The 14,312-nt window shown below is 33.9% G+C and overlaps 1 protein-coding gene across 3 annotated transcripts in view; it reads right to left on the minus strand.

The window, feature by feature from the left end:
- The window catches only part of LOC140445872 (testisin-like), a 169,969-nt gene that overhangs the window by 73,357 nt on the left and 82,300 nt on the right, over nt 1-14,312 (minus strand). For all 3 annotated transcript variants that reach the window (XM_072538277.1, XM_072538275.1, XM_072538276.1), the window contains exon 5: nt 5,367-5,536. In XM_072538277.1, the coding sequence (XP_072394378.1) occupies nt 5,367-5,536 (170 nt within the window). The remainder of the gene's footprint in view (nt 1-5,366; nt 5,537-14,312) is intronic.

Raw genomic sequence — 14,312 nt, forward strand, 5'->3', positions numbered from 1 at the left:
AGACTACATTCCCGTAATTATTCATAAATCTAAACATATTGAAGATTTTAATAAGTTAACTGCGGATTTTTATAAAGGTAAAAATAATGAAAATTTTACCATTTTACACCAAAATATTAGAAGCCTTAATAAAAATCTAGATCAGTTACGATTAAATATACAATAGATAACACTTCATTTTGATTGTATATGTCATATATATATTTATTTCAAATAGATAATTATAACATTTTTTATAATGAAGGAGATATAAATCAAAATGACGGTGTCGTTGTATACATAAAAAAGAATTTAAGATTTATGTGGAAGATTGTAAACATTATTGTATATAAGGTATTAGAGATAACTATATTAGGTAAATTTAATCAAAATACAATATTAACATTAATTTACAGACCACCATCGAGAGATGAAGAGAATTTTTGTATTGGTCTAGATAAATATTTAGAGAGAAATTCTGTTTGTAAATATCATGTTTTATTGGGTGATACTAATATTAATATAAAAAATATGGCACCAGTGTCTTCTGAGTATCTAAGTAGGTATATTGAGTGCACATAATTTTTTACACATTTTCACACGGAAATTACAAGATATAAAAATAGTTCTAAAGGTCTGTGGAATACTATTAAAAAATTGGATAATATTAGTACAAAAAGTGAAATTAATTCCATTTTAATTCAAAATAATGAGTTAATCACTGATAGTCAGAATATAAGCAATATTTTAAATGATTATTTTTCTAATGTAGGGTGTACGCTAGCTAAAAATATTAAAATATCATCTTCTCTTGATCTTTCAAAAAATAAATGTCATAGTACGTTTTTTTCTAAAACCCGTAACAAAATCAGAAGTTCAGAGTATTATTCATTGCCTAAAACCAAAAAAATCTCCTGGCATAGACAACTTTTCCGCCGATATGTTATAAAATAATTTGAAATTATGTTGTTGTTCCGATAACTGATTTAATAAATAAAATATTTGAACATGGTATATGTCCTGACTTTTTTAAAAAAGCTGTAATTATACCTATATTTAAAAAAGGTGATACAAAATTGATGCCAAATTATCGTCCTATATCACTTATTACCAGCCTTGCCAAAAATTTTTGAAAAGGCCTTAGCAGAACGAGTAAATCAATATCTTACAAAGTTTAACCTGCTGTCTAGAAACCAATTTGGCTTTAAGAAGCGATGTTGCACTTCAGATGCTATAACGTCCGTTAATGATTATTTATATAAGATGCTGGATATTGGCTCTCCTACTTTAGCGATATTTTTGGATCCAGCAAGGCATTTGACACTGACAGTCAGCAGCAGTTGTTAAGTGCTGCTAAGGAATATATGCTTCTCATTTAAATAAACTCGAAATATTACAAAGGAGGTTTTTCAAAATAATGCTAAAAAAATCTCACTTATATTCATCAGAACTTCTTTATCGGCAAGCGGGTATTTTTAGTATTAGACAGTTATATTTGTTAAATATAATTTTGCTTACATACAAAAATAAACATGCTATAAAATCAATAGATCTTACTTACAGCACTAGAAGAAAAGTTCATGACTATGTTCAAATTACTAGTGCTTATAAATCAATTGGAAAACACAATTTCTCTTACTTCATTCCTAGAATATTAAACTATTTACCATACATAAGAAAAATCAACTCATTCAACATGATTAAATCCATTTTTACAAAATTTCTTAAGAACACTGAATCTGTAATTTTCGATGCGATCTTCTTTAATTGAATTCACCATGTAACTAATACTATACTGTATATTTTGTAACAATATTTTATATTATCAACCTAATGGTACTCTAGAACAAATATTGAATAGCGTACATGAGTATAATCCCTGAGCACAACCTCTGGTTCATCAGGGAATTTCTTCTTTGTTTATTTTAATAACAACTATTTGTTTGTACAAAATATTTAACTTATAATTGACTTGTAATTGTATTATGTTGAACTATCATATTGTAACATTGTTTTATATTGTATATTGGGAAGTACAAAAACATTATTAGGAACATATTATGGAAACATTCCATTTTCAATCAGCAGAAGAAGCAGTTTTAATGAAGATCGAAGAAACTTCTTGAAAAAATGATGATATATTTGGGAATGTTTCCAAAAGATTGATGAAACGTCTCAAATTATTAAAGAAGTAGGTAGACAAAACGACGAGAAACTCGAAAATGTTTCTAGAAGATTCGACGAAGTATTTAGTCAGAATAATGAGAAATTTGAAGAAGTTTTTAGAACATTCGATAAGGTAGAAGAGAAGATAAAACAGCTAGAGAGCATGATAACTAACACAAAAGTTTTTTGAACAAATAAAAGGCAGATATCGAGCACAGTTTATTAATTAAATCTTGCCCAAGTACTTTGGCTTCCTAGAACATCTTCGGGGGCATTTCGTCAATTTTGGCCTATCCAACAAACATGAAATGTTATAAAAATAAAATTGTACATTACACTGCACTACTGGGTATTTTACCTACAGAAATTATGAATTATGAAAATAGAAATAAATTTAAAAATTTCTATATAAATATGATCCAATTTAATTATGTAAATTAAGTTTAAAAATAATGCGTGAAGGACCGAATCAAGCTTAAATTGAAAAGAAACAAAAAAAAACAATTAATTAAAATAAATTAATTAAAACACAATGAAATTAATTGGATCCAAGTTATAATCATTTATCATCCGGTCGAAGTGGCCAGATGTTTTGTATAAAACTTAAGAGGTCGCTGGTTAAATGATATTAGATAACTAATAATGAAGAAAAAATGCAATATTTTGTTTGTAAATAAATTAGCGGAAAATAGCAAATACAACTGTAAATAAATTACGAAATTAACTAGCTATACTCATTATTGTTGTCTGTAAAAAGAACATAGACTTACCCTTTGAAATATTGAAGTCGTGTTCTTAGTCAGTGGAATCTCGTTGGTACCACGTCGGGACGCCCTCCGAGGCTGGATAGGAAGAGAACCGATCACACTAGGCCCGTTTGGTTCGCTGTCTTGGGATGAAGTATTTTGAGACTTAAGACGGTCAGAAAAGAACCCTCTAACCGTTACGTGTGGTCCTGGTACCAAGAGGGTACACCAATAAATCACTCTATTGTATTGCGATTTTGAGTGGCGATAATTTAAGTTAATTGTCACGGTAATACGAAACCGTACACTTGTTACTATATTTGTGACCCAAAATACAAAAGAGAAGCCAAATTCTCCGCACTTAAAACATAATAAATGAGATAGCCAGTTTAACAATTTTACGAAATAACAGGAAGCAATATATTTTAACAAAGTCGTTAGAATACAGAATTGAATTAGATCACATTATAGTACACTAAAAGAAAAATATTAATTGTAAAAATATGAAAAGAAATAGTACATACTTTCCCAAACAACCTTGGTCAAAATTTTAAATTTCTTGTTTGATTTAATAAATGTGGTTAAACTTTTAGGAAAGCACTGATAATGGAATATTAATTCCGAAAACGTTCTGTGATGTAGCCCGATAAGGTTTTTAATATTATACCTTTTATAAAGAAATTTTTAAATACATTTTTTGTGATACATGGTATACAGCCAGCTACAGGAATTTAGTTTCCTTGTGGATTTTAAATGAAATAGTTATAATTATTGTAAAATTAGCAAAATTGAATACATTGGCGAATTGACCCTGAGGCCGTAGACATACAAACCCAAGTAAAAAAAAAAACAAATCGTTATTGTGACTTATTAAAACAAGCGAGTCACTACTACACTCCGTTACAATTTATATTAGTCTAAAACTTATATCTTAAAATATCTTTATGTGTAAAATACGAAAGTGTATTTAAAAGTTATTTTTAGTGTGTTGTGTTAACGGCGCGGCGAGCGGAGAGTGAAAGTATGAATAATATAATAATTATGAATAGCATAATTATTTCTAACTAATAGCTAACTTTTTACAAAAGGGTCTGTTTCTTGATTATAATTATTGCGAGGTCTGGACATCATAACTTCCCACACAATATGCATTTTCAACGAAACGACATTATTTATTGTCCATTGTTCATTGTTAAAAAAAAGTTGTTCGATAGTGGACGGTTTTCAGGTAAGCGAATTGGACTAGCTACAAGGTAAACTAAGTTAGCAATAAAATATGTTGATATTTCAACTTATGAAAATAAACCAAACGATTAAGTGATTTAAGGTGTGCTGGGAAGGACTGGATTCGCTGGAAATGTAAAGAAATCGAAGACTACGGACAGAAATATGACAGTTTTAGCTTTCAAAAAATGGTCAATGATATGGCTGTATCAAGTGCTTATAAAGATAACGCCCTGGGTAATCTTGTCAGAACCAACGAGCAGATAAAGATAGTAAAAAGGTATAAATATTTTGGTAGTATGTTAAGCGAATCGCAAGATCCTTCACGTAAAATAAGAGTTCGAATAGATACAGCAAGAACAGTATTTATAAAGGTCAAAACATTTCTGTATTAAAATAGCATCAACCTAAGGATCCGAATAATGTCGAGGTGTTACGTTTTTCAACTCTGCTTTCTTGATCAGAGGCATGAAAACTAAGGAAACTGTAGTGGATAAACTTGGGACCTTTAACAGATGGTTTTACTGCTGCATGTTAAATATATCATGGACTTACAAAGGAAAGCATGTAGAACTTCGCCAGAACACCCTAAAAAATAGAATGCTTGAATACTTTTTACACGTCATTAAAGTACGTAATACTGCAGAAAATATTACAGGAGAAATGGAAGGTACACGGAATTATGCAGGAGAAGAATATCCTGGTTTAAACTTGCGTGATTGATTTGGACTTACTTTGAATTATTGAGCTGTTTAGAACAGAAATAAAGTTAGATCGACAACCTCCAACGAGGAGATGGAACACAAAGAAGAAAAATATAATTTCTGCACTTGTACATACTGTTTCCCTTTATATATGTATTTTATTAAGATATTATTCTTCTATTTGCAATAATCTGATTCCTACATCAATGCTGTTCTTTCATAATCATGCAAAAGGAGTTCTTCCTTTAAACCTTTTTCCTTTTGCCGTTATGTAAGTATACTTGTAACACATATATGTCATAAACTGGGTTTAGTATGGGCATAATATATACCTAAAAATCTATAAAAATTGTAATATTTCTTCTTTTTTAGCAGTTAAGTAACATTTACTTGGGAACCTGAAGATGGACTGGAATTGTATTTTATATCATTGACTTAATTAAAACAGTTTTTTTGCTATGACTTAGACATAGAGTTAATAAAGATGTACTTTGTATATTTTTCATTAGTTAAAAATTGCATGCAAAAAAAGTGTAAAATATATTACCAGTCAGGACATATATATCTGAAATTAACGTTGCGGAGCATTTGAATTCGTACTGCATCAATTCTGTAGTCCAAAACAAAGCAACCAGCCAAGGGTATTTTTCAATATTAGTGCCAGTAGCACCTACTTCGTTACTAGCCGCCATTCCGCATTTTAAATCGTTGATTTGTCTGAAAACGAACAGTATTAGTTAACTTTCTGTTAGCTTTTTTGCTTTTTTTTTTCACATAAATAGTTGCTTGTTTAATCTGTTCAGTTAAAGATATTTTATAATTAAAAATTAAATATCAAAGAACAGCCTGGACTTAACTTGACTAATTTTCTATAATTAATACTTGACTTAATTAAGACTTATAATTTCTCATTGGCTTAACTTGACTAATTTTCTATAATTAATAAAAACCAATTTTTGTGCAGTTTTAACCTTGGTAAAGACAAATGACCATACTATTTTTGTTTACAAATTAAAAATTAGGGTTTATGTAAGTGTAAGATGTTTAAATTAATGTTTTTTTCATTTCTTTTAAATTGAATTTTTTTATTTTTGGTGTAATTTTTTTGTATATTTTTACAGTTTTATTTTTAGTTGTATTCAATTTATTTATTTCTTTTTGTTTGTTTTTCTTGTTTTTTTTTCTGAATTATCTTTTTTCATTTTTTATTTGCTTATTTTTTAGCTAATCACAACAATAGTTTTTGGCCTTGGCAAAACCAAATGACTGGATTATTTTTTTGTTTACAAATCAACAATGAGTGATTGTGCTAGTGTAATATGTTTAAAATTTTGTTTTTTAATTTTTTTTTGTGTTTCTTAGCTTTCGTGTTAATTTTTTGTCTTTGTTAAGTCTTTTATTTATAGTTTTCTTTATTTAATTTTTATTTATTCGATCGTCTGCAAAGCTGTGTGGAGAGTTGCAAACACCCGAGAAGATAAAAGGAATATACAGTATTGGTAAAGTAAGAAACAGCTATCAGAGTAGATGTCTCACGTGCGGCAGATTACAAGTGCGGATTAAAAAGTGTTAAGATTTTATGTGTAAAATAGAGCAAAGATGGTATGAGTAAGTAATTTGTAAAGTTACTAAATGAAAAACACCAGAGAGGAGATAGATGATACATACCCCAAATAAAAACGAGTCATGAGGTTGTCGAGGCTTTAAATAGGATAAAGAATGATTAGGCAGTAGGACTTGATAGATTACCTATAGAGGTATGGAAGGCTCACGGAGAGGAGGAGATTGGTGAGTTATGATAAATAATGAGTAGAATATATGAGAAGGAAAAGATGCCCAATACATGGAGGGAGAGCATGATGGTACCACTGTATACAGATAAAGATGATATTCAGGACTGTAAAACTATAAGGAAGAAAGTTAATGCCGCACACAATAAACATTTGGGATAGAACTGTAAAATACATACATAAAACAAAAACAATATATTCAACAACACAATGATGTCGGTAGCTAAATGTACATACTAGTAATTAAAATACACCATCAACTATGAAATGGTGGTGTACACATAAAAATAAATAGTAATATGAATAATAAGTACCTTTACAAATACAACAATATAGTCATGCACAGATTCAATTATGAGCGAAGAGAGCCTGATAGTGAATAAGAAACAAATTCAACCAAGGTTGATTAAAGGTCTCTCTTTGCTGTTAATGGCATATCTCGAGACACTGGGTTAAAAATGCATAACAATTATAGCAAATAACAAAAATTAATCATATATAAATTTATAAGAATACAAAAAGGTTACCGAAATAAAAATTTAACTAAACCGCACTTGGTTATGTTGATTATCTATCTCGCACTGTTATTTAATGATGCAGAACTAAATGTTCGTAATTATGTTTATTGAAATTTCTTAGTAGCTGGTGGAAAGTTCGTAAGAAAATATTAAATGTAAAAATCAGTAGTTATTCTTAACTACAGGTGAAGACATGGATGAACTTAAATTCGCCCAGATGATTGAAAAACAATATGATAGAATACCATATTATTCGCCCGGATAAGTGGAGATACTAAGATTGTGGTAACTTACAGTAATTCCTGAAGACTGCTGCACTATTTCACTGAAGTTAATTTACTTTACTATAATACTTTACTTGTATCAAGCACTGAAGATAATTAAAATTAAAGGTACTCTATAACTATATTTAATCTAATATAGTATTAGATTGAAAGAACTCAAATATAGAATTGTATACACACTTAGAAAGAAATTGCACAGATAACGCGACACAGAGACGATAATGAGCAAAGCACCTTTACTCGACGAATGCCCACCGGGAAGTAACTTGGTTCCTCTAAAATTTTACCAAACTACCCAAGAAAAGGTGGGGGTATCTCCCCCCCCCCCCCCAAAATGATAGGCCAGCCTAGATAGGTTTCTAAGAAAGTAAAAAGATTCTAATGATCACCGAAACTAACAGTACCCTTCTAGCTAGGAACGTAATGAAATATAAAATCCCTTGCATTAGGTTATTATAGAAAAACATTTCTACGTGCCCCGACGATATCTAACAACTTTATCATAAAGGAACCCGGCCTTACAGCCGAAAAGAATTACCCGAGGATTACCTAAACCGTCGTTTTTAAATAAGTAGGTAGATTGTTCCCCTTAATATTTCGGTAATTTTCAATAAACTTTTCTAATGGTCAACCGACTAACCGCGCATATATTATTTGCAAATACGGCCATCGGCGTCTCAGCAACGGGGTAAAAGGATTAGAAATAATTTAATATATTAATTATAAAAAAAATGTTACAGAACTTTAAAGCGCAGGTTAAGGAGAAAGACATCGATAGGAGAAAAATAGTTTGGGTTTATATCAGGAAGGAGGACAATAGATCACTTGTTTACCTTAAAATAGTTAATAGAAAAATACAACGAGAAGAAAAGAGAGAAGAAAAATAAGTTTCTGAGAAGCAGGTAAGGCTCGTGCAGGATATGTATGAGTGAGCGAACACCAAAATAAAGACTTGTGTTGGATTAACTGAAAGTTTTCTAGTGCCGTTTGTTTTACTTCAAGGCTCGTCACTGAGTACCTATCTATTTAATATTGTTATGTATGTACTGACAGAGAAATCAAGAAGGGGAAGGGAGGGGCTTCTTGATCAATGTTCTTTGCAGATGATATCGTGTTAGTGGAGAAGAGCAAAGAGATATTGGAGAAGAATTTGGAGAGTTAAAGAAGCGGTATAAAGATTAAGATTAGCAGGTCAAAAACGTAGTATATGTGGTTGGACGACACAGTAATGTTAGGAGATATTGAATTACTTAGGGTAAAACTAGAACAAGTAGAAAATTTTAAATAACTTGGCTCTTACATAACGGAAAATGAGAGAGACTAGATCGAAAAATTGCCCACATGATACAGACTTGTTGATTTAAAAGCTAAACCGAAAAATCGTAGAAGAACTGAAAGGAAATATATATAAAAATAAGATAAGGAAGATATAAAAGAATGTGCTGATGCCTGCGTTGGTGCACCGCCTTCATGGCGGTTAAGTGTGGCTTGTAATGAAGGTTCAGGAAAATAAAATGGATGTAGCCGAAATAAAAACGTTACGGTGGATGTTGGGTAAGACTAGAAGGGATAACATCAGGAACGACGTGATAAAGGACAGGGCCATTAAGGAAATAGTCTCAAAAAAGGTTCAAAAAAATAGACTGCAATAATTTAATCAAGTCAGACGTAGAAATAACAACTATGTGGAATGAAGAATAAAGCTGTTAAAATTTAAAGGAAAGAGAGGTAGAGGAAAACCGAGAAGATGGATGGACCGTGTGACAGAGGACTTAAAAGAGATAGCTTTAAATAAAGAAGACACAATGGACAAAAATGAGTGGCTAAGAAGAGTAGGAAACAACGATCTCTAAAAAGAGAAAATCTAAAGAAGAAAATTTGTTTTTTGTCAGTTTTAAGTTTTTGTATTTTTATTAATTTTTCTTTTCTGCTTTGTTATTATTTTTGTTTCATTTTTTATTAGCTTAAGTTATTTTTATTTCTTTTTTTAAGACTGGCTGTATTCATTTTTTTTTCTTGATCTGTCTCATTTTTTTTTAAGATGTTGTTTGCTTCGTGGATTTTTCTTGTAATTCTGTTGGATTGCATCCTCATCAGATGCCCATACCAGTTTATTTGTCTCTTTGCTATTTTTTTCATTATTGGTGTTGGTTGGCCATTTAATAATAGTTTCGTTGCTTAATCTATCTCATTTCGTTTTGATAACTATCATTCTCAGATATCTCACCTCCATTGCATTTATCCTTCTTTTCTTTCCTCAGAATTGTCCAGTTTTTACTTGTATAGAGCACAGTCGGTACATTATTTTGTTATATATTTTTATCCCTGTCTCTCGTGTAAGTTCTGTGCTTCCCAGTATGGTGGTTAACGCCTAGTATAAACTGTTTGATTAGTTTGTTCTATTTTTTATTTTCCAGTCTTTTTTTGTCGTTAGTAATTATACTTTCCGGGTACTCGTAAACAGAGGAAGCAGCTGGCAAAGAACGTTCCTGTGACATCATAAAAATTTAGAACGAGACACAAGGCGAAGTAAGAGGGATTATGAGTGTCCTGATAAATGTGGATGAGGACGCGGTCGAAAAGATCTTGAAAATAAAACGAATAAAGGTAGACTACATATCCTACCGAGTAATAGAATCAAGGCTTAAAATACCGAGATGCCTGAGATATCTCGCCTTTGGACACAAAGGCACTGTAAGGAGCAAAACAGAAGAGGATGTTGCTTCCGATGTAACAAAGAGGATCACATAGCGCTGGAATGCAAGGAAGAAACAACCACATGCCTCAGATGCGACGTGACTGAAAATGTGACAAATTCAAGAAAATGCCCGAAGTTTAACCAACTGGTTGAAAATAGGACTCACTGAGGGCTAGTTCCAAGAAAAGTACGTGAGTGGAAACAGTACAAAAGAGACCGCAAAAGAAGTCCAAGGCTTAGAAATGGCAAACACAGGAAACAAGACTCGAGAGCAAAGGGTGCTCCAAAACAAATGGAGCGTGAGCATAATGCAGGATCAATCACCAGCGGTGGAAAACCTGGTGAGAGTTATTAAAGAAGCGATGGGGGAAAGCAGATTAGGTCGCCGAGATGTCAACAGAATGCCATACTGGTGGAATGCGGACATCGTAGCACTAACAAATGAATTAATAGCAATAAGAAAAAAGTTAACGAGAGCAAGAGGCAGAGCAGGGATCAAACATGAGGTCATCGAGGAGATCAAGAAAGAGTAACGCGCAAGGAAGAGGAAACTTTACAGGAAAATCCGAACAGAAAAAAGAAGGCACTGGAAAAAGCTGCGTGAAAAGCTGGATGAGGACATCTGGGGTCAAGGATACTGAATCGTTATAAAGAAGTTCCAAGACGGCAGATGGTATGCAGTATGGAGGAAAGAGGGAGCTGAGCGGGCCATACCCTTTACCATGAATGAACTTGTCGAGGCATTGGGTTCACTCACGACGCGTAGGTCTCCCGGTCTGTATCAGATGCCACCTGAGGTGGTAAAGGGTCTAAGACGGGTGGAGCCCTCGTGGATTCTGAAATAGCAGTACATGAATGTACTGCTGGAACCCGGGAACCACAGACATTTCCTGAGCCTCGGAGGACATCGAGGTTTGTACTTCTCCCCAAGGCGGGGAAAATATATCGCCCCATCTGTCTCTTTCCATGCATCAGTAAGCTGTATGAAAGGATGCTGCGAGTACGCATAGACGATATGGTTGAGAGGTTAGGTGGTTTATCTCGGAGGCAATTTCGTTTTTGTAAAGGGACAAACACGATTGATGTAATCGTGCGTGTGCTCGAAGCACTGCGCAACAGAGGTGATGAACATAGCTGGGCGGCCCTGCTGTTGTTCGATGTTAGGAATGCATTCAATATGCTGCAGTGAAAAGACGTAATAAAGGCAATGGAAAAGAGAGAATGTCCTGGTTATATAATGGATGTGGTGACGGAGTATTTGTCCGAGAGAAGGATAATGGTGGAGAAGGGCATGATCGTCGACGTAACGGCCGGGGTCCTCAGGGATCTATCTTGGACCTGAAGCTATGGAACCTGGCATATGACGGGTTTATGAACTGTGAATACGGAAAGGGTACGACCCATTTCGCATTCGCGGATGACCTCGCTATACTGGCAGTGGCCCGGAATAAGGCAGATCTCAAATACCAGGTTCGGAACGCAGGTGGTTGCACTAAAATGAAAAATGGGGGAACACGTGCGGGAGGTGGCTGTGAAGGCTAGGAGTAGTACGGCTGCGTCGTAGAGGGTGATGCCCAACATTACGGGATCCAAATCCTAAAGGTAGAGGGCCTTTTACGGTGTTATGCAGTCGATCGTACTCTACGCGGCACAAGTCTGGAGCGGGGCGGTAGAGATAAACGGGAGGACACGAGTGTTTAAGGGCCTATCTAGGTTCGGAGAAACTGAAGAAGAATCCGCAGTTAAAAACGTTAAAAAATTCAAATTGTTTGAATACTTATGAGCTAAACGCATCTTTTATCAAAAGCACTAGTAAAATAATTACTAAACCTTTAACACATCTCATTAATAGTATTTTTTCAACCGGAATATTCCCAACTTTATTTAAAAGGGCGATCGTGCCGTTGTAGAGAATTATAGACCAATTTCCATGGTCTCGATATTCAATAAAATAATCGAAAACATTCTGAAGAAGCGTCTTATATCGTACTTCGAAACAAATAACTTTTTGCTAGTTCACAATATGGGTTTCGGAATGATCGTTTCACAACACATGCACTTTTATATATGATAAGTGCCATAGTTGATGGCTTTGAGAAGCATAATCACTCTTCCATAACGCTGTGTGGTCTTTCAAACGCCTTCGACAGTGTTTCTCATGATATTTTGCCAAAAAAAATTTCCTTTGGAACTAATTTCATTGTATCTAAAGAATAGATACCAAGCAGTCAAGTAGGGAAATTTTCTCTTTGAATTTACGCAGATAAAGTATGGAGATCCACAAGGTTCGGTTCTGGGCCCTCTATTCTTTATATTATGTGTTAATGACTTGCTTAATTTCATGGCTCTATTTAAAACTGTTTTATTTGCAGATGACACAACTTTTGTTTTTTTCTGATAAAAATCGTTTAGTTTTAGAAACCACGTCTGAGTATGTAAATTCCAATACTCAATCATAATTCTTAGCAACTAAATGATAACAAAATTCAAAATTTAATTTTTTTGTCTACCTTCGATGTGAGTGTTGAGAAAAATAAAGTCAATTTGTTGGCCAAGTCAAACACATTGACTTGGTATAACCATATTGACCATCTCAAAGGTAAACTTTCTAGTATCTTATTTTTACTCAGACAATTAAAACTTGTTACAAGTGTTGATACCTTGAAAATAACGTACTTTTCTCTTTTCCATTCATTTTTAAGCTATGGTGTTATTCTGTTAGAAAACTCTTGCAATGCAACAAAAAAGAGAAAACAAAGAAAACCACCACTGAGAGATCGGATAGTGGTGTGACTCAAAAAAAGAGCGTCGCAGAAAGACAAACAGAAAAAATAAATGAAAGGAAAGACAAAGCGCTGGGTAAAGCTGAAAAGGAAACACAAAAGTGCAGTGCGGAGTAAAAAGCCGCAGAAAAAGCAGAAACAAGCAAAAAACAGGAAAAAACGAACCAACCGCAAGCAAGCGAGAAAACCAAAAAACCCAAGCCACCGGCGATTCTTGCACCAGAAAATTCTGCAGAAAATAGCTAATAAAGGAATAATCCCCGTAAATAAGTTTGCAAAATCAGGCAGATCCATAGTGATAAGTACTAAAAGCAGAGAGGATTATCTAGGCATGGTTCACATCTTGGAGGAACACACCCCTAAGGTTGAATTCATCGCCTACCCAATAGACAATGATAAACTGAGAAGAGTTATCATCAAAGGCTTGTCAGCAACCACAAACAAAGACACAATTCTAAACGAATTAATAAACAAAGGTGTCAACGCTACAAGAGTCATAAATATGATTTCGAAAAAACCCGACAAAAAAATACTCCCACATTTCATACTCACAATTAAAGAGGAAGACTATGCAAAGATAAAATCAATAACGGATCTGTGCTGTATACGAAGCTATATAGAAGACGAAATTAAAATAACCAAGGAAACCCTGCAATGTTATAATTGCCAAGGGTATTACCATAGCTCTAAGGCTTGCCATTGCGGCTTCAGGTGTGTTAAATGCGGAGAAAGCCATGTAAGTAACGAATGCGAAAAAAGTAGGGAAACAGATCCAAAATGCGCAAACTGCGATGAAGCTCACACCGAAAATTACCGTGGGTGCTCCAGGGCCCCAAAGAAGAAGACCACTGCCCCCAAAAAACCAGCGGGCAGACCTATAAATAGCGCCTCAACTAACAACGGGGTCAGCTACGCTCAAACGACCAAAAAGTCTCCTGAAGTCATCCCAGAAACCCCTGCCCCCTCGCAATCGGTGCAAGACGCATCGCGAAACAACAAAATGTTGTTTCGCAACAAAGCAACGAAGCAAAATGAAAAATGCAACGAAGATGATGACAGCATTTGGAGAGGCCGCCCGTAAATGTTAGCACACCAAACGGAAGATCTACGCATAGGGTCGTGGAACTCCAGTAAAATTTTCAGAAAGATCAATTTTCTAGACGAGATCATAAACAGATTAGAACTTGATATCGTAATACTTCAAGAAAACAAATTAGTTGAAAGGAAAAAGACAAAATTCCCAGGCTACGATATCTACAGAACGGATCATAGAGCCAACTCAATAGGAACTGCCATCGTGGTGAAAAAAGAAGTAGAACATCAACATATACCAACACCAGATGGCTTGTTCACAATGAAAGCCACGATCATCCGGCTAATGGACAAAAACGAAACAATAAAAATAGTTTCTGCATATGTC

Source organism: Diabrotica undecimpunctata, chromosome 7 (genome assembly GCF_040954645.1).
Source record: "Diabrotica undecimpunctata isolate CICGRU chromosome 7, icDiaUnde3, whole genome shotgun sequence".
Taxonomy (NCBI): domain Eukaryota; kingdom Metazoa; phylum Arthropoda; class Insecta; order Coleoptera; family Chrysomelidae; genus Diabrotica; species Diabrotica undecimpunctata.